General features: G+C 47.5%; 1 protein-coding gene across 15 annotated transcripts in view; it reads right to left on the bottom strand.

The window, feature by feature from the left end:
* LOC144486167 (NACHT, LRR and PYD domains-containing protein 3-like) overlaps window positions 1-21676 on the bottom strand; it is a 131866-nt gene that overhangs the window by 5945 nt on the left and 104245 nt on the right. For 14 of the 15 annotated variants that reach the window (XM_078204242.1, XM_078204246.1, XM_078204245.1 and 11 more), the window contains 3 exons: window positions 16831-17001; window positions 7560-7730; window positions 1574-1741 (listed from right to left, as the gene is read on the bottom strand). In XM_078204242.1, the coding sequence (XP_078060368.1) occupies window positions 1574-1741; window positions 7560-7730; window positions 16831-17001 (510 nt within the window). The remainder of the gene's footprint in view (window positions 1-1573; window positions 1742-7559; window positions 7731-16830; window positions 17002-21676) is intronic. The other variant, XM_078204257.1, reaches the window with a different exon arrangement.

Here is a 21676-nt window from a genome sequence, read left to right as displayed (position 1 = left end):
TCCCCTCCAGCCCGACTACCTCCCACTATCCCTTGAACAAATCTGACTAAACCTCCCAACTTGGCCTCATCCGTCCCAACCTCTCCTGACCTGACATAGAAACATGGAAGATAGGAGCAGGAGGCGGCCATTTGGCCCTTTAAGCCGACTCCACCATCCATCACAATCATGGCTGATCGTCCAACTCAAAAGCCTAATCCTGCTTTCTCCCCATAACCTTTGATCCTGTTCGCCCCAAGTGCTATATGCAGCCGCCTCTTGAATACATTCTTGACTATCTCTCTGACTTAAACTGATTACTCAAGAACCAACCCCAACCCACTACTCTCCAAAGCTGTTAACCAATCCCAACCTCCGACCACGCAACCAAATCTAACTAGACACCCAGCAACATTATCAACTCCCAGCCACCATCCAAACTGCTGATTAACCCTCCAACCCAACACAACACAACTCGACCACCCTCCAGACACCCAGAACTAATCCTTGAACCTCTCCCCAGCTCCCTGACTAACCACTCATCCAGCGACACACCAACCCATTCACTCCCACAATCAACTAACACTTATGGAGCTCCCCGGGGTCACTGTGCTGTAAATAAGGTGTGCTCGCTCTACCGCGACTCCACTCTGCTCTGATGGAGATCGCCTGGGTCACTGTGCTGTAAATAGGGTGCGTGCTCTCTCTTCCTCGACTCTACTCCGCTATGATGGAGTTCCCCGGGGTCACTGTGCTGTAAATAGGGTGTGTGCTCTCTGTTCCCCAACTCTACTCCGCTATGGTGGAGTTCCCCGGGGTCACTGTGCTGTAAATAGGGTGTGTGCTCTCTCTTCCCTGACTCTGCTCTGCTGTGATGGAGCTCCCCGGGGTCACTGTGCTGTAAATAGGGTGTGTGCTCTCTCTTCCCCGATTCTACTCCACTATGATGGAGCTCCCCGGGGTCACTGTGCTGTAAGTAGGGTGTGTGCTCTCTCTCTTCCAGGACTGTGCACTGATGGAGTTCCTTGGAGTCACTGTGCTGTAAATAGGGTGTGCTCTCTCTCTTCCCCAACTCTACTCTGGTGGAGTTCCCCGGGATCACTGTGCTGTATATAGGGTGTGTGCTCTCTGTTCCCCAACTCTACTCTGGTGGAGTTCCCCGGGATCACTGTGCTGTAAATAGGGTGTGTGCTCTCTCTTCCCCAACTCTACTCTGGTGGAGTTCCCCGGGATCACTGTGCTGTAAATAGGGTGTGTGCTCTCTCTTCCCCGACTCTACTCTGGTGGAGTTCCCCGGGATCACTGTGCTGTAAATAGGGTGTGTGCTCTCTCTTCCCCAACTCTACTCTGGTGGAGTTCCCCGGGGTCACTGTGCTGTAAATAGGGTGTGTGCTCTCTCTTCCCCGACTCTTGTCTGCTCTGATGGAGCTCCCAGGGTCGCAGTGCCGAAGATCCTGGGAGAAATATGCAGCAGTTTCAGTTTGGGGGAATTTTCACACATACCATTGCTGCTACTTGGAAGATTCAGGCCCATTTATACTTTAAATCCATTTATATTTTAATTGTTACACTAAAAATTCACACAAACACTCACTCGATCACCTCCAGACTCCTGCAGGTCAGTATGAGGCGGCGGAGAGCAGGGACAGATTGATCTGTGAAGGAGTTGAATTCCAGGTTCAGAATCCTCAGTGTCTGGTTTGTACTGAGAGCGGAGGCGAGATCCTCAGCACAAGAATCTGTGAGAGCGTTACATCTGAGACTGGAGACCAGAGAGAGGAATAACAGGAATGAGGCTCAATCCCCAGTGTTTTAAATAATACTGTTAATAACAATAATAATGTATTGTATCAGACATTCCAAAAACACAACCTGCATTTCTGTAGAATGAGGAAATACTCAATGCTGAAAATGAAATATAAATAAACTGGAAATGCTCAGCAGGTTCGCTAAATACATGTGAAGAGAGAAACAGGGGTAAAGTTTGAGCTTCCATTGGAACTGGGAACGGGCAGTGAATTGACAGGTTTGAAGTGACAGCGGTGGGTGGCTGGGGAAGAAACAAAGAAAGGACAAACTGGAATTACAGGAGTGATTAAATGATAAAAGTGATGATGGGACAGGACCATAATCACAGGATCCCCGTGTCCTTACTCGGAGTGGCTCGGGAGGGACATGGGATGGTCAGTGGTTCGGGAATGCAGTTTGTGGTGAGGTTGAAGATAATGGCTGTGATTTTACCAGAAGCTCTGAAGTCCCAGCATGGGGATTGGAAATGGGTGGTGTGTCCGTGTGGGCAGGATAGGCAGAGTTATGACGGTGATATTGTCAGAGGGGGACAATTAACGGCTGGCAGGCAGGGGGAGCTGCCCACTGAGGCAGCCCGGGCACGGGGCAGTCCCGGTTCAGGCAATGCTGGCACCATCTCCAAAGGCAGCAGGACTTTCAAACAGCAGCTCTGGAGGGAGCAGCGAGGGAGCTCTGCTTACTGAATGAGGGGCTGAAATGTCAGACAGCAGAGCAAGGCTTGCGCACCCGCCCCCCCCCCCCCAGCCCCCCTCCCCCCCTCCCTCCCTGGAGGGGCTCCTCCCGGCTGCTCAGGCTCAGAGGGAGGTCCTGTTCCCTCAGGATGGGAGGAGATTATCCCATCGGTACAAGCCAGTCTGGATGGAGATTGCTGGGAGGTGAGCAGGTTTCAGACACGTGGTTACAGAGTGGAAAAGGATCAATGTCCTGATGTGTTCTGCCACGGTGAGTGCAGCACAGCCTGATATGTGAATAAGGATGAGGGGGAAATTGTGGAAAGAACATCTCCACCCAGACACTGGCAATGCAAAGGACTTGCAGAATCTCACTGGCTGTCCTGTCTGGAGACAATACACATCTCTGTAACCGGTGCTTAATGCTGCCTTCTCTCACATTATCTGTCTCTTTAAGACCTGGTTGGCTGTCGGGATTCGCATTCTAATCAGTATTCTGGAACTTGATTTTGTGTCTCTGTGTCCTGTTTGAGAGCAGATTTCCACTCCATCTGACGAAGGAGCAGCGCTCCGAAAGCTAATGGTATTTGCTACCAAATAAACCCGTTGGACTTTAACCTGGTGTTGTTAAAACTCTTACAATGCAAAGGCAGCAGCATTGACTGTCAGAGACATGTCCGTTAGGCTGGCACCAGCATAGGCTCGAGCAGGGCTGACCAACATATTCACTGGGCAAACACACGTCAATGTTTTTCTCACTCAAGCGGCCGATGAGTAAATTTCAGAATGATAAAGTTTGGCACAGCAGAAATTTCAATTAAAAACTAAACTGAGATATGAAAGGAAACAATTTGCTGAGCACAATAATGAGTAATAAATAAAGATGATTATTAGAGTTTAATCCTCATCAATCACAAATTGTTTCTCTCCCACATTTGCTGCAGATTGGCTCAAAAACCTATCAGCAGCAAACATGGGAAAGAAACGGGATGTGATTGGAGGAGCAGCTCCATGCAGATTCTTCCATTCAAACTGAACTGTGTGACTGAGATTCTGGAAACTCGCTCCGGGGGCCGCATTGAGGGGCTTCGAGGGTCACATTCGCCCCTTGGTCCACACGTTGGACAACCCTGGGCTACTGCATGTGTTTGATGGGTGAGTAACAATTTATGTGTTTGGAAAGAGAGCAAACATCATCAGGGAATGAGTGAAGAAGAGTGGAGACATCCAGGTCTTGCCATCCTTACGCCAATGGAAGATGAAGTGCTGGATCAGGAAGGCCTGGGGGCAGAGTGGGTAATTACTGCTGGTGAGATGGGTTGAGTGGGTGGCCTAATGAATGGGCACAGGAGAGCGTCTGGTGAGGACAAAACATAGAGCTTGTTTATCCATCACTGGTCACAGAGAGCAGTCTGAAGGACGTATTGGGATAGGAACAAAATACCTCGGAGCAGCAGAAGGCCATTCAGCCCCTCGAGCATACTCCATCACGGCTGATCTAATTATAGTCTCAACTCTTTTCCCCGTAACCCTTGATTCGCTTCTCAATCCAAAATCATTCTTAACTCAGCCTGGAATATATTCAATGACTCTGCCGCCACTAGTCTCCAGGGAAGAGAATTCCACTGACCAGCCACCATCTAAAAATATAAATTTCTCCTCATCTCAGTCTTAAGGGACTAACAATTACATTTTAAAATCTGTCCCCTTGTTCTGGTCTCTCTTACAAGAAGAAACAGCCTCTCAGCAACCACCCTGTCTCATCCCCTCAATGCGATCACCTTTTAATCTTCTGAACTTTCATAGATATTGCTCCAATCTGCCCAAATTTCCCTCGTAAAATAAACCTCTCCATCCCAGGAATCAGCCGAGTGAACTTACTCTGAACTGGTTCCAATACAATTCTATCCTTTTTTAAGTAAAGAGCTCAACACTGTACACATTACTCCAGTTGTGGAGCCTCCCTGAGCCTCTCCACATCCCCTTGAAACATCTTTGCATCCTCCTCACAATTCAGATTTTCACCTAGTTTTCTATTATTCGCAGATTTGGAAATATTATATTTGATCCCCACATCCATATCATTGATGTAGATTCTGAATAGCTGAGACCCAAACACTGATCCCTGCCGTACTCCACTAGTTAGAGGCTGTCAACCCAAAAGTAACCCATTTATTCCAACTCCTTGTTTCTGTCCATTGATCAGTTCTCAATCCATGCTGGTATATTCCTCCCAATCCCACGTGCTCCAATTTTATTTAATAACCTCTTGTGTGTGAATCATGCAACGATAGAATCCCTAGTGTAGGAATCGTCATTCGGCCCATCGAGACACACTGACAGAGAAACTTACCACGGTCCGCTCCCCATAAACTCACAAATTTACTGGGGCTAATCCACCGAACCTACACATCTTGGGACACGAAGGGCAATTTTACCATGGCCAATCCATCTACCATCCATATCTTTGGAGTGTGGGAGGAAACCGGAGCACCCAGAGGAAACACACGCAGACACGGGGAGAATGTGGGAACTCCACACAGTCACCCAAGGCTGGAATTGAACCCGGGCCCCTGGCTGTGACGCAACAATGTTAACCACTGTGTCACCGTGCCAGCCTTTCATAAATCCATGTTGGCCCTGTCTAATCCTGCCATTAATTTCGAAGTGTTCTGTTATCACTTCCTTTATTATAGATTATTATAGGATTTTCCATACCATCAATGTCAGACTAATAGATCTGCAGTTGCCCGGTTTCCCGTAACCCCACATATTTACGCCGCTAATCCACCTAAACTACACATCTTGGACACCAACGGGCAATTTAGCATGGCCAATCCACCCAACCTACACAGTTTGTTTGGACTATGGGAGGAAACAGGAGCAGCCGAAGGAAACCCACACAGACACGGGGAGAACGTGAAAACTCCACAGACAGTCGCTCAAGGCTGGAATGAATCCGGGTCCCTGACGCTGTGAGGCAGCAGTGCCAACCCCGGTGCCACATCTTCGCTTAATCTAATACACTCCTTGAATTAGCAACGGCTGGAACACTTCTGCTGCTGTTTTTCAAATGAAAGGAATCTATTTTTGTTGGAAACGCCACATATTTGCACATCACCATGTCTAAAACAGCTTGTTTTGTGTTTGTCACTGGAACGTGCTTCTCCAGGAATTTGCTTGAATACATTCTGTGAACTAATCTTCTATTCAACTTTTGACAATTTGATTCTGGCAAAAGACCTAATTCAGAAGCGAATTATACAGTAAATGGAAGAACCCATCAGAACATTGACCTACAGAGGGATCTGTGTGTACAAGTGCACAGAAAGTGACAACACAGGTGAATGAGGTGGTCAAGAAGGCAGACAGCACGCTCGTCTTCATCGACCGCAGCATCGAGTGTAAAAGTTACAAAGAACAAAACAGCACAGGAACAGGCCCTTCGGCCCTCCAAGCCCGCGCCGCTCCCTGGTCCAAACTAGACCATTCTTTTGTATCCTTCCATTCCCACTCCGTTCATATGGCTGTCTAGATAAGTCTTAAACGTTCCCAGTGTGTCCGCCTCCACCACCTTGCCCGGCAGCGCATTCCAGGCCCCCACCACCCTCTGTGTAAAATACATCCTTCTGATATCCGTGTTAAACCTCCCCCTCCTCACCTTGAACCTATGACCCCTCGTGCACGTCACCACCGACCTGGGAAAAAGCTTCCCACCGTTCACCCTATCTATGCCTTTCATAATTTTATACACCTCTATTGGGTCATCCCTCATCCTCCGTCTTTACAGCGAGAACAACCCCAGTTTACCCAATCTCTCCTCATAACTAAGCCCTTCCATACCAGGCAGCATCCTGGTAAACCTCCTCTGTACTCTCTCCAAAGCCTCCACGTCCTTCTGGTAGTGTGGCGACCAGAACTGGGCGCAGTATTCCAAATGCGGCCGACCCAACGTTCTATACAACTGCAACATCAGACCCCAACTTTTATACTCTATGCCCCGTCCTATAAAGGCAAGCATGCCATATGCCTTCTTCACTACCTTCTCCACCTGAGACGTCACCTTGAAGGATCTGTGGACTTGCAAACCCAGGTCCCTCTGCGTATCTACACCCTTTATGGTTCTGCCATTTATCGTATAGCTCCCCGCTACGTTAGTTCTACCAAAATGCATCACTTCGCATTTATCTGGATTGAACTCCATCTGCCATTTCTTTGCCCAAATTTCCAGCCTATCTATATCCTTCTGTAGCCTCTGACAATGTTCCTCACTATCTGCAAGTCCAGCCATTTTCGTGTCGTCCGCAAACTTACTGATCACCCCAGTTACACCTTCTTCCAGATCGTTTATATAAATCACAAACAGCAGAGGTCCCAATACAGAGCCCTGCGGAACACCACTAGTCACAGGCATCCAGCCGGAAAAAGACCCTTCCACTACCACCCTCTGTCTTCTGTGACCAAGCCAGTTCTCCACCCATCGAGCCACCTCCCCCTTTATCCCATGAGATCCAAGTTGGCAAGTGATGTAACGGCCGTATGAAACTTTAATAAGGCCACATTTGTAATATTGCTTGCAGTTCTGTTCGCCACACTATCAGATGGATGTGGGTGCTTTGGAGAGAGTGCAAAGAAGGTTTACCAGAATGTTGCCTGATCAAGGAGGGTTAAGGTATGAGGAGAGGTTGGATAATCACGGATTGTTTTCGTGACAAAAAGGGAGATTGAGAGGTGACCTGACAGAGGATACACAATTATGAGAGGCATCGACATGGTGGGTAGTCAGAGACTTTTTCCTCGTCTGGAATGGTCAACTACAAGAGGGCACAGGATGAAGGTGAGAGGGGAAAAGTTTGGGGAGATGTGTGGGGTAAGTTTTCTCACAGAGGGTGGTGGGTGCCTGGAATGCACTGCCAATGGAGGTGGTGGAAGCAGCACGTTCCCAATGTTCAAGGTGTATCTTAATAGACACATGAACAAGAGAGGAACAGAGGAACAGATAACAATAGTAATGGGTTTTTTATACAAATACCAGTGGTGAAATTATATTGTTGAATATTCAGTTATTATAAACACAATGTCACACAGTCTGCTACTTACTACAGTTTCTGTATTTTACAGTCCGGATTCCTCAGAGCCACAGACAGCAGTTTCACTCCGGAATCTCCCAGGTTATTGGAACTCAGATACAGATCTATCAGTGAGCGGTTTGTACTGAGAGCAGAGGCCAGGTCCTCGGCACAAGAATCTGTGAGATCATTACCAGAGAGACTGGAGATCAGAGAGAGAAAAATAACAGGAATCAGGGTAATTCCACAGTGTTTTTAAGAATAAGATCATTAACAATAATAATGTACAGCGCGGGACATTCAAGAAACACAACTTCAGTTGATACAGAAGGCAAAATTCTATTGATGCTGTAAATCTGAAATATGAATAAATATGTTGGAAACTCTCATCAGGTCAGGCAATATCTGTGAAGAGAGAAACAGATTTAGTTTCAGTTCAATTCGCTAAACTTAGAAATTGGAAATAGCGGTGAATTAAATTGTTTTAAGTGACAGGGAGCTGGGGATGGGCGGGTGACAAGGAAAGAACAAAATGGAAGTGCCAGACTGATTAAATGACAAAAAGGATGATGGTGAAAGGGAAGAGCACAGGATTCCCATGTCCTTACCCTGAGTCACAGGGAGGGACATGGGATGGCCAGTGGCTCAGGAATGGAGTGTGTGGTGGGGTTGAAGATGATGCGACAGAAACCGTTCTCACACTGCCAGTGGTTCGGGTCTGGAATTCACAGCCGGGAAGTGTGGTGGAGGTCGGCTGCATCGAAGCAGTCAAAAAGGAATGAGATGATTATTTAAATATAAACAATGAGCGAGGATACGAGAAAAACGCTGGAGAATGACTCAAATTCCTAATGCTAATTTGGTGAGCTGGTAGAGACACGATGGGCCAAATGGCCTCATTGTGCTCCGTAAGAATTCTGTGAAGATAATGGTTGGAAATGTATCGATATTTCAGCTGGAAGTCGGTGATGTTGCCGTGTGGACAGTGTTAGTAGCCATGGTCCTCAGTGAAATATTAACATTTCTCTCCAATAGAGAGAGACAATTAGTTACATGTAGCTTCAGGGACACAACTTAGTAAACGTGAGGCAATGGGAGGAGGTGGGACTCCATGAACCCCACAGCCGGTAAGAGGACAAAACCCTCAACATTAGCGTCATTCTACATCACACTCGAGACATGAACCAACTGAACTAACCAACTCCACACAGAGCCAGAACGGGCACATTAATACCTGACAGGTGAGGGGAATCCGTCCACTCAGGCAGCACAGGCAGAATCACTGAATTGTTACAGAGCAGAAGGAGGCCATTCGGCCCATTGTGTCTGCACTGACTCTCCGAATGAGCAACTCACTAAGTGTCATCCCCCCACCTTCCCCCAAAACCCTGTGCATTCCAGAGCTTAACCACTGGCTGCAGGGGAAGACCCCATTCAGGCAGAGCTGGCCCCAGATTTAAAGGCAGCCAGCAACACTTTTAAAGGCTCTGAAGGGAGCAGTGAGGGAGCCCTGGTTAATGAACAAAGGGCTGAAATGGCAGAAGGCAGATTAAACCCAATTCGCTGACACTTCCCTGGAAATTCTCAAGGATATATCTGTTTCGAGGGAGGTTTTGTTCCCTCAGGAGTGGAGGACGAGACCTGTCACATCAACCCAAGCAAGTCTGGATGGAAACTGCCGAGGGTCAGAGCAGGCAGCACGTGGCTGCAGTGAGGCAAAAGGATCAATAACCTGATATGTTCTGACAAAGTGAGCGTTAAACTTACAGGCTGATATGTGAATAAGGATGAAAGAGGAATGGTGGAAAGAACATCTCCACCCAGACACTGGCAATGTCCAGACAGCAGCATCAATCTTCAGGAACATGTCAGCCTCTCTGTGAAGGGTTCCGGTCAGTCAGAGATGACTGCTGCACTGCCGACACTGAGTGCCCATCCTGGTGGTCCCATGATGGGCAGCCTGGCAGCATCATAGGCTTGTGTGTGTCTTTGATGGGTGAGTAACAATGGAAATTTATGTGCTTGTAGAAGAGGGCACTCAGCGTCAGAGAAGGAGCCAAGAGTGACAGTGTCTGGATTGTGTCATCCTTATGCCAATGGAAGATGCAGTGCTGGAGCTGGGAGAGCTGGAGGCTGGGTGGGCAATCGCTGATGGGGAGATGGGTTGTGGATCCAGAGAGAGAGAGAGAGAGTGAGTGAATGGATGGGCACAGGAGAGACTCTGCTGCTGAGTCCCAAACCTGGTGCTTGTGTGTCTTCCATTGGTCACATGGAGCTCTGGGTTAGGAACAGTCTCCAGGACATGTTGGAATGTGTATTACCCTCTAACATTCTTCACTCTCTCACACAAAACAACAGCTGCGGTGAGCGGGATATGTGCGTGCAGCTCTGAAGATGAGGAGGGGTCGTCAGAGGGTGGATTGTCATATTATTGCCCATAAGGAGGATGTGCAGGATATTCTGGAGGGTCTGAAAATAGATAAATCCCCTGGTCCGGATGGGATTTATCCAAGGATTCTCTGGGAGGCAAGAGAAGTGATTGCAGAGCCTCTGGCTCTGATCTTCAGGTCGTCGTTGGCCTCTGGTATAGTACCAGAAGATTGGAGGTTAGCGAATGTTGTCCCATTGTTTAAGAAGGGGAACAGAGACTTCCCCGGGAATTATAGACCGGTGAGTCTCACTTCTGTTGTCGGCAAGATGTTGGAAAAAATTATAAGGGATAGGATTTATAGTTATTTGGAGAGTAATGAATTGATAGGTGATAGTCAGCATGGTTTTGTGGCAGGTAGGTCGTGCCTTACTAACCTTATTGAGTTTTTTGAGAAAGTGACCAAGGAGGTGGATGGGGGCAAGGCAGTGGACGTGGTATATATGGATTTTAGTAAGGCGTTTGATAAGGTTCACCATGGTAGGCTTCTGCAGAAAATGCAGATGTATGGGATTGGGGGTGATCTAGGAAATTGGATCAGGAATTGGCTAGCGGATAGGAAACAGAGGGTGGTGGTTGATAGTAAATATTCATCATGGAGTGCGGTTACAAGTGGTGTACCTCAGGGATCTGTTTTGGGGCCACTGCTGTTTGTAATATTTATTAATGATCTGGATGAGGGTATAGTTGGGTGGATTAGCAAATTTGCTGATGACACCAAAGTCGGTGGTGTGGTAGACAGTGAGGAAGGGTGTCGTAGTTTGCAGGAAGACTTAGACAGGTTGCAAAGTTGGGCCGAGAGGTGGCGGATGGAGTTTAATGCGGAGAAGTGTGAGGTAATTCACTTTGGTAGGAATAACAGATGTGTTGAGTATAGGGCTAACGGGAGGACTTTGAATAGTGTGGAGGAGCAGAGGGATCTAGGTGTATGTGTGCATAGATCCCTGAAAGTTGGGAATCAAGTAGATAAGGTTGTTAAGAAGGCATATGGTGTCTTGGCGTTTATTGGTAGGGGGATTGAATTTAGGAGTCGTAGCGTTATGTTGCAACTGTACACAACTCTGGTGCGGCCGCACTTGGAGTACTGTGTGCAGTTCTGGTCCCCACATTACAGGAAGGATGTGGAGGCTTTGGAGAGGGTGCAGAGGAGGTTTACCAGGATGTTGCCTGGTATGGAGGGGAGATCCTATGAGGAGAGGCTGAGGGATTTGGGATTGTTTTCGCTGGAAAGGCGGCGGCTAAGAGGGGATCTTATTGAAACATATAAGATGATTAGAGGTTTAGATAGGGTGGATAGTGATAGCCTTTTTCCTCTGATGGAGAAATCCAGCACGAGGGGGCATGGCTTTAAATTGAGGGGGGGTAGTTATAGAACCGATGTCAGGGGTAGGTTCTTTACCCAGAGGGTGGTGAGGGATTGGAATGCCCTGCCAGCATCAGTTGTAAATGCGCCTAGTTTGGGGGCGTTTAAGAGATCCGTAGATAGGTTCATGGACGAAAAGAAATTGGTTTAGGTTGGAGGGTCACAGTTTTTTTTTTTAACTGGTCGGTGCAACATCGTGGGCCGAAGGGCCTGTTCTGCGCTGTAATGTTCTATGTTCTATAACGTCCGCCAGAGCAGATAATGTCTCACACGAGTAGCAAAGGGGTTACAATCTGGCAGCACAGAGCAGCACACACAAACCCGAGCAGCTGATGAAGGCAGGAATAGCTGAGTTCACTCACACTCGAGGGGAGAGGGCAGATCCAGCTTGTGGAAGATGAAATGTGACTGGAGTCTTTAACAATGCAGCAGATACTGGAGCTGCAGCGTAGGATACTTTAACATTTGGTGGAGTTTCCAAAGGCTGTGTGTATCCATACACAAAGGATGGAGGAGTCAATCCAGGCCAGCAGTGTTACCATGTCTCAGGTCTGAGCACAAATAGCATCCTCCACAGAGAGATTGGTGACCTTCATGGAGAGTCACATCCAGCCTATCACCCACAGGAAATACACATGAACCTGCAGGTTCTCACCACCTCCATGAGCTCTGTGGAACACGGGCTGTGGGAGGGGTGGGAAAATGTGCCTGGAGTAACTGTCAGGACCTCCCCAGCTGAGCAGAGAGGGTCCAGTTTGCCCTGAATGGATAGAGGAGCGGCTGCCTGCAGTATTCGGGAGCTCCTCTCAGGATGCCCCTGGTGTGGGCAGTGGGTCCCCTTCTGCTCCGACTGTGACACAAGCACCTCACGAAGCTATGATGACAGAGACAACTCCAGCATCTGTGCAGAGGACCCGCAGTTGGCCGGATCCTTCCAGGACTCAGGAAATCAGAGGACAAAGGCCACGGTCATCGAAATTCCCAGAGGAGAGGAGAGAGGTAAGATGCTGCCTGCAGCTCAGCGGAAAGTGCGGGGATGGCGGTGGTTGTCATGGTGGGGTTGCTTCCTTGGGTTTCACAGGGTTATACTTTGTTATTACTGGTCACTTTGTTATGTCTGTATTTTGAGTAAATTCAGAGATGGAGCACCACTTAAAAAATCCTTCGCCATATTACTGGGTCTTTAACAGTTCACTGGGAATGGGAGATGGGAAATACAGCACTGAATCAGGTCAATACAATTCCAATACCTTTGTTTCATGTCGTGACGGCTCCAGGGAAATTATAAAACATTCACAGAAACAGCAACAGTGCTGGAGATGGTGAAGATTTATTACACTGAATGGCTGAGAGAGTGTGACTCATGCAAAACATGTCTGTATCACTGAATCTCGACCCTCCCTGAGACATATCCCATGTCCCTGGCCTGTGTTCCATGGGGTTCCTCATCATGAAGCATTGGTCAACATCGCACTTGTTCAAAGTCACACTTTGTTCAAAGCTTCTCCACTCTAGATCCAGGTTGTATGGAACACAGCACAACACCAGGACATTTGAGACCCTTGCTGAGTATATTGAAGGGCTCCATCAGATCTATCTTTAGAAACCTTATGGCCTGCTCAATGGTCACTCAAGTTGCCCTGGAGCAGCTGTGTGTGTCTCTCATCTGTAACTATGTTTGGGCACAATTACCCATCCCTTCAGTGGGTAGCACTGGTCTTTCTTAATTCTTTCATGGGATGATGGTTTCACTGGCAATGCCAACACTTGCTCCCATCCACAATTGTCCTTGAGAAGGGGATGGTGAACCATCTTGTTAAATTCTGAAGACCCTCTGGTACAATGCCGTGAGGAAGGGACATCCAGGATTATGATCCCATGTCAGTGATGGAAAAGCAATATATTCCAAGTCAGGTTGGTGTCTGGCTTGGGAGGGAATCTGAAGGTGGTTGGTGTTCCATTCTTCTGATATTCTTGCCCATCTTGGTGATAGAAAAGTCTTCCTATTTTCTATCACCTAACCAGCACAGGCTTGTGTCTTTGATGGGAGAGTAACAATGGAACTTTATGTGCCTGTAGAAAGAGCACGAAACGTCAGGAAATGAACTACAAATGGTGGCAGTGTCCAGATGTTGCCATCCTTACACCGAGAAGCAGCAGCACTGGAGCTGGGAGATCAACAGATAGTGTGGGAAATCGCTGATTGCGATACTGGTTGTGGAGCTGAGAGCGAGCGGTCGAATGGATGGACACAGGAGACCCTCTGGCACCTGCAACACATAGAGCCTGTGTGCCCATCACTGGTCACATGGAACCGGCTGAAGGACGTGTTGGAATGTACATTTTGTTACAAACTATGTCTTGAAGAAATATACTGAATATTGAAGGATATTGAATTTGATGATCAGCCATGAACAAAATGAATGGTGGAGCAGGCTCGAAGGGCCGAATGGCCGACTCCTGCTTCTAGTTTCTATTTTAATCATGTTTCTCTGCAGGTTATGTTGTCGGCACCGTGCTGTCTGGAGCCGGTTTCCTTTATTGTTACTGAAGCAGTATAATTGACATCATGTTGATTTTAATCTGAACTAATGCAGTGTTCTGTTGTTTCAGTGTTTCCCCTGGGATGGCAGAGTAGAGCTTGATTGCGGGTGATTGACAGGTTGTCATGTGACTGAGGGACAGCTATTTTTCACAGAACATTCTAGTTTCAATTCTTCTTTCAGAAGCTTCTTGAAGTTAAGACAAACAGCAGTGCTGTTTCCCTCTCTGAAGTTGGAGTTTTTGCTGTTTAAGTGTTGCTGTGTTGGAAGCTGTCAGAGACTGGGGTTACCTCTCTGCGGTTGGACTGTTCGGAGCGACATCCTTCTCTGAAAACAATTGTCTGTTGGCTCTCCGGAAGTGGTAGAAAGCTGGAAATCGGCATCACGTGAGCTTACTTGTTTTTGCGCTAACTAATGTTGGAGAAGGCTGTATGTCTGTGGGTATTGCTTTATATTGGAACAACAGAGATAGCTAGCTGTTAAGAGTTATACTGTGTCATGTTTAAGTCTTGCAATTGGTGAAGGTTATGCTAATTCTTGTTGTTATATTCTAACTGCATTCTTAAATAAACTGTGTTTGATAAAAGCATCCTAGTGGGTCACTCGATTCATACCTGGAGTGAAACACCTCATGCTCATCAATGCCAAAATCAAATGTAAAACCAAGGGTCCAGGCTAACCTCACAAAACACCTTGGAGTTTCTGGTCTGCATCTTAACAATTGCCTCCATTCACTCTTTACTCTTCCTCACAAATCAAGGGCTGTGTGACTGGGTGACGTGTGTCCCCCTGTAAGCATGTGAACGGGTCCTCAGTCACCGTCACATTGTTCCCCTACACCCAGGGCACAGAAATCAATGTGATTGACATTCCACTGCATTGGGATCAGAGAGAGAGAAATCACAGGAATCAGTGAAAATTCAGGTTCTGGTTCATAACTTCCAACCCCTGGGCCTTTATAGAGTTTTTCAGCACAGAAAGAGGCCCTTCGGCCCATCGTGTCTGTGTCAGCCATCAAGCACCAATCTATTCTAATCCACTTCCAGCACTTGCTCCATAGCCTTGTCTGCTGCGGCATTTCAAGTGCTTGTCTGAATGCTTCTTAAATGTTGCGAGTGTTCCTGACTCCACCACCCTTTCAGACAGTGAGATCCAGATTCCCACCACCCTCTGGGTGAAAAAACTTTTCCACAGAACCATAGAATCCCCACTGTGCAGAAGGCTCCCAATCGCCCCATCGACTCTGCACTGACTGTCCGAAAAAGCCAGGCCAACACAACTGCTTATCACTGGACATTTATCATGGCAAATCCACTGAAACTACATATCTTTGGACATGAAATGATAATTTAGCATGGTCGATCCACCTAACCGACATATCTTTGGACTGTGTGAGGAAACCAGAGTACCTGACGGAAACACGCACACATGGGGGGAACATGCAAGCTCCACACAGGCAGTCACCCGAGGCCAGAATTAAACAAAGGTCCCTGACGTTGTGAGGCAGCAATGCTAACCACTGTGTCATCTTCAATTCTCCTCTGAAACTCCTCCCCAATGCCTTAAATCTATGCCCCTGGTTATTGTCTCCTAAAACAAAGGGGAAAGGGTTATTTCTATAATTTGATTCAACTCCACATGGTCGTCCCCCAGCCTTCCCTGTCTGAAAACAATAACAGGAGCATTGACATACAGATGGATCTGTGCGTACTTGTCCACTGATCCCTGAAAGTGGTAACACAGGTGGATAACTTGGTCAACAAGGCATGCAGCAGGCTTGCTTCATTGGCCAGGGCATCAGGTATAAAAGTTGGCAAGTTATGTTACAGCTGTATTATACTTTAGTTCGGCCCAACATGGAATATTGCGTGCAGTTCTGATCGCCAGACAACCAGAAGGATGTGGCTGCTTTGGAGAAGGTGGAAAGAAGGTTTACAAGGATGTTGCCTGGTCTGGTTAAGGTATGAAGAGAAGTTGAATAAACTCGGATTGTTTTCACTGGAAAGACGGAGGCTGAGGGGCGACCTGATAGAGGCAGATATATGGTTGATAGTTGGAGTCTTTTCCCCAGGGTGGAAATGTCAACTACAAGACGGGACAGTTTGAAGGCAAGAGGGGGAAAGTTTAGAGGAGACGTGCGGGGAAAGTTTTCACATAGAGAGTGGTGGGTGCCTCGAATGCACAGCCAGTGAAGTTGACGGAAGCAGGCACGTTCCCAATGTTCAAGGTTAATCCTGATAGAAACATGAACGGGAGATGAACAGAGGAATAGAAACTGCGTATGAGCAATAAGTACTGGGTCTGAATAAGAATGAGGAGTCGCTGCAGGCTTGGTGGGTCGAAGGGCCTGTTACTGTGCTGCATGGCTCTTTGTTCTTCTTTGTACATGAATGTTAAAATCACCCGTGATTATTGCAGAATGTTTTTACAAGACCCCATTAATATTCCTGTGTCGGAGATTCTGAATACTGTTAGGGGCCTATAAAAGATTCCTACAAGTGATCTTTTAACTTTGTTAATTCTTATCTCTACCCAAACTGATTCTGCATCTTGATCATTGGAACTAAGTTCAGCTCTCGCTGCTGTACTGACATCTGTTACTAACAGTGAGACTCCACCACCATGTTCTGTCCTCCATTTACTGTCATCCACTCACTCTCCCCCCTTTCACTAATCAATGGATGCTGTGTCCGGGGAGAGCTGTGCACATCTGAGGAGGAGAGGACCTCAGAGGGTGAACCATAACATTATTCCCCCACTCCCTCAACATAAGGATCTGTGGGACTGACATCCCATTGCTGAGGGATCAGAGAGAGAAGCAACAGGAATCAGAGGAAAAGCAGTTTTCCTTATTCATAACTGACGCCAATCGTAATGGGCAGTGGTTTTTATACAAATACCAGTGGTGAAATTATATTGTTGAATATTCAGTTATTATAAACACAATCTCACACAGTCTGCTACTTACTGCAGTTTCTGTATTTTACAGTCCGGATTCCTCAGAGCCACAGACAGCAGTTTCACTCCGGAATCTCCCAGGTTATTGCCACCCAGATTCAGATCTATCAGTGAGCGGTTTGTACTGAGAGCAGAGGCCAGGTCCTCGGCACAAGAATCTGTGAGATCGTTACCACGGAGACTGGAGATCAGAGAGAAAAATAACAGGAATCAGGGTAATTCCAGTGTTTTTAAGAATAAGGTCATTAACAATAATAATGTACAGCGCGGGACATTCAAGAAACACAACTTCAGTTCATACAGAAGGCAAAATTCTATTGACGCTGTAAATCTGAAATATGAATGAATATGTTGGAAACTCTCATCAGGTCAGGCAATATCTGTGAAGATAGAAACAGATTTAGTTTCAGTTCAATTCGCGAAACTTAGAAATTGGAAATAGCGGTGAATTAAAGTGTTTTAAGTGACGGGAGCTGGGGATGGGCGGGTGACAAGGAAAGAACAAAATAGAAGTGCCAGACTGATTAAACGACAAAAAGGAAGATGGTGAAAGGGAAGAGCACAGGATTCCCATGTCCTTACCCTGAGTCACAGGGAGGGACATAGGATGGCCAGTGACTCAGGAATGGAGTGTGTGGTGGGGTTGAAGATGATGAGAGAGAAACCTTTCTCACACTGCCAGTGGTTCGGGTCTGGAATTCACAGCCGGGAAGTGTGGTGGAGGTCGGCTGCATCGAAGCAGTCAAAAAGGAATTAGATGATTCTTTGAATATAAAGAATGAGCGGGGATATGAGAAAAACGCTGGAGAATGACTCAAATTCCTAATGCTAATTTGGTGAGCTGGTGCAGACACGATGGGCCAAATGGCCTCATTGTGCACCGTAAGAATTCTGCAAAAATAATGGTTGGAAATGTATCGATATTTCAACTGGAAGTTGGTGATGTTGCCGTGTGGACAGTGTTAGTCGCCATGGTCCTCAATAAAATGTTAATACTGATAGGCAAAGGGATCTGGGTGTACAGGTCCACAGATCACTGAAAGTGGCAATGCAGGTGGGGAAGGTAGTCAAGAAGGCATACGGCATGCTTGCCTTCATCGGCCGGGGCATTGAGTTTAAAAATTGGCAAGTCATGTTGCAGCTTTATAGAACCTTCGTTCGGCCGCACTTGGAATATAGTGTTCAATTCTGGTCGCCACTCTACCAGAAGGATGTGGAGGCTTTGGAGAGGGTACAGAAAAGATTGACCAGGATGTTGCCTGGTATGGAGGGCATTAGCTATGAGGAGAGGTTGGAGAAACTTGGTTTGTTCTCACTGGAGCGACGGAGGTTGAGGGGAGACCTGATATAGGTCGACAAGATTATGAGAGGCATGGACAGAGTGGATAATTGGAAGCTTTTTCACAGCGTAGAAGAGTCAATTGCTCGGGGGGGTACAGGTTTAAGGTGCGAGGGGCAAGGTTTAAAGGAGATGTACGAGGCAGATTTTTTACACAGTAGTGGGCGCCTGGAACTCGTTGCTGGGGGAGGTAGTAGAAGCAGATATGGTGGTGACGTTTAAGGGGCGTCTTGACAAGTACATGAATAGGATGGGAATAGAGGGATATGGTCCCCGGAAGGGTAGGGGGTATTAGTTAAGTCAGGCAGCATGGTGGGTGCAGTCTTGGAGGGCCGAAGGGCCTGTTCCTGTGCTGTAATTTTCTTTGTTCTTTGTGTTTCTCTCCAATCGAGAGAGAGACAATTTGTTACATGTAGCTTCAGGGATACAATTTAATAAACGTGCGGCAATGGGAGGAGATGGGATTCCATGAACCCCACAGCCGGTAAGAGGACCAAACCCTCAGATTTAGCATCATTCTACATCACACTCTAAACACCAAACCAAATGAACTAACCAACTCCACATATAACCAAACAGGCACATTAATATCTGACAGGTTCGGGAAATCCGTGCACTCAGGCAGCACAGGCAGAATCACAGAATTGTTACAGAGCAGGTGGAGGCCATTCGGCCCATTGTGTCTGCACTGACTCTCCGAATGAGCAACTCACCTTCCCCCAAATCCCTGTGCATTCCAGAGCTTAACCACTGGCTGCAGGGGAAGACCCCATTCAGGCAATGCTGGCCCCAGATTTAAAGGCAGCCAGCGGCACTTTTAAAGGCTCTGAAGGGAGCAGTGAGGGAGCCCTGGTTAATGAACAAAGAGCTGAAATGGCAGAAGGCAGATTAAACCCAATTCGCTGACACTTCCCTGGAAATTCTCAAGGCTATATCGGTTTGGAGGGAGGCTCTGTTCCCTCAGGAGTGGAGGAGGAGACCTGTCACATCAACCCAAGCAAGTCTGGATAGAAACTGCCGAGGGCCTGAGCAGGCAGCACGTGGCTGCAGTGAGGCAAAAGGATCAATAACCTGATATGTTCTGACAAGGAGAGCGTTAAACTTACAGGCTGATATGTGAATAAGGATGAAAGAGGAATGGTGGAAAGAACATCTCCACCCAGACACTGGCAATGTCCAGACAGCAGCATCAATCTTCAGGAACATGTCAGCCTCTCTGTGAAGGGTTCCGGTCAGTCAGAGATGACTGCTGCACTGCCGACACTGAGTGACCATCCTGGTGGTCCCATGATGGGCAGTCTGGCAGCATCATAGGCTTGTGTGTGTCTTTGATGGGTGAGTAACAATGGAAATTTATGTGCTTGTAGAAGAGGGCACTCAGCGTCAGAGAAGGAGCCAAGAGTGACAGTGTCTGGATTGTGTCATCCTTATGCCAATGGAAGATGAAGTGCTGGAGCTGGGAGACCTGGAGGCTGGGTGGGCAATCGCTGATGGGGAGATGGGTTGTGGATCCAGAGAGAGTGAGTGAGTGAATGGATGGGCACAGGAGAGGCTCTGCTGCTGAGTCCAAAGCCTGGTGCTTGTGTGTCTTCCATTGGTCACATGGAGCTCTGGGTTAGGAACAGTCATGATGTGGAGATGCCGGCGTTGGACTGGGGTAAACACAATAAGAAGTTTAACATCACCAGGTTCAAGTCCAACAGGTTTATTTGGTAGCAAAAGCCACACAAGCTTTCGGAGCTCTTAGCCCCTTCTTCAGGTGAGTGGGAATTCTGTTCACAAACAGAGGAACAGTCTGCAGGACATGTTGGAATGTGTATTACTCTCTAACATTCTTCACTCTCTCACAAATCAACAGCTGCTGCGAGAGGGAGACAAGTGTCTACCTCAGAAAAAGAGGAGGGGTTCACAGAGGGTGCTCTGTCACATTATTCCCCATAATCTCCACCAGAGCTGATACTGCCTCACACGATTCGCAAAGGGGTTTCAATCTGGCAGCACAGGGCAGCACACACAAACCTGAGCAGCTGATGGAGGCAGTAATAGCGGAGTTCACTCACACTTGAGGGAACAGGTCATTGTCAGCTTCAGGAAGATGAAATGTGACTGGAGTCTTTAACAAGGCAGCACAAACTGGAGCTGCAGCGTAAGGTATTTTAACATCTGGTGGAGTTTCCAAAGGCTGTGTGTATCCATACACAAAGGATGGAGGAGTCAATCCAGGCCAGCAGTGTTACCATGTCTCAGGTCTGAGCACAAATAGCATCCTCCACAGAGAGATTGGTGACCTTCATGGAGAGTCACATCCAGCCTCTCACCCACAGGAAATACACATGAACCTGCATGTTCTCACCATCTCCATGAGCTCTGTGGAACATGGGCTGCGGGAGGGGTGGGAAAATGTGCCTGGAGTAACTGTCAGGACCTCCCCAGCTGAGCAGGGAGGGTCCAGTTTGCCCTGAATGGATAGAGGAGCGGCTGCCTGCAGTATTCGGGAGCTCCTCTCAGGATGCCTCTGGTGTGGGCAGTGGGTCCCCTTCTGCTCCGACTGTGACACAAGCACCTCACGAAGCTATGATGACGGAGACAACTCCAGCATCTGTGCAGAGGACCCGCAGTTGGCCGGATCCTTCCAGGACTCAGGAAATCCGAGGACAAAGGCCACGGTCATCGAAATTCTCAGTCGAGAGAGGGAAGATGCTGCCTGCAGCTCAGCGGAAAGTGCGGGGATGGGGGTGGTTGTCATGGTGGGGTTGCTTTCTTGGGTTTCACAGGGTTATACTTTGTTGTTACCGGTCACCTTGTTCTGTATGTATTTTCAGTAAATTCAGAGATGGAGCACCACTGAAAAAATGCTTCACCATATTACTGGGTCTTTAACAGTTCACTGGGAATGTGAGATGGGAAATACAGCACTGAATCAGGTCAATACAATTCCAATACCTTTGTTTCATGTCGTGACGGCTCCAGGGAAATTATAAAACATTCACAGAAACAGCAACAGTGCTGGAGATGGTGAAGATTTATTACACTGAATGGCTGAGAGAGTGACTCATGCAAAACATGTCTGTATCACTGAATCTCGATCCTCCCTGACACATATCCCATGGTCCCTGGCCTGTGGTCCATGGGATTCCTCATCATGAAGCATCTGGTCAACATTGTATTGCATCACACTTTGTTCAAAGCTTCTCCACTCTAGATCCAGGTTGTATGGAACACAGCACAACACCTGGACATTTGAGACCCCTGCTGGGTATATTGAAGGGCTCCATCAGATCTATCTTTAGAAACCCTATGGCCTGCTCAATGGTCACTCAAGTTGCCCTGGAGCAGCTGTGTGTCTCTCATCTGTAACTATGTTTGGGCACAATTACCCATCCCTTCAGTGGGTAGCGCTGGTCTTTCTTAATTCTTTGATGGGATGATGGTGTCACGGGCAATGCCAACACTTGTTCCCATCCACAATTGTCCTTGAGAAGGGGATGGTGAACCATCTTGTTAAATTCTGAAGACC

Source organism: Mustelus asterias, unplaced genomic scaffold (genome assembly GCF_964213995.1).
Source record: "Mustelus asterias unplaced genomic scaffold, sMusAst1.hap1.1 HAP1_SCAFFOLD_292, whole genome shotgun sequence".
In the NCBI taxonomy this organism is placed as follows: Eukaryota; Metazoa; Chordata; class Chondrichthyes; order Carcharhiniformes; family Triakidae; genus Mustelus; species Mustelus asterias.
Note: the sequence above shows the minus strand (reverse complement) of the source record. Positions and strands in the feature narration are given on the sequence as shown.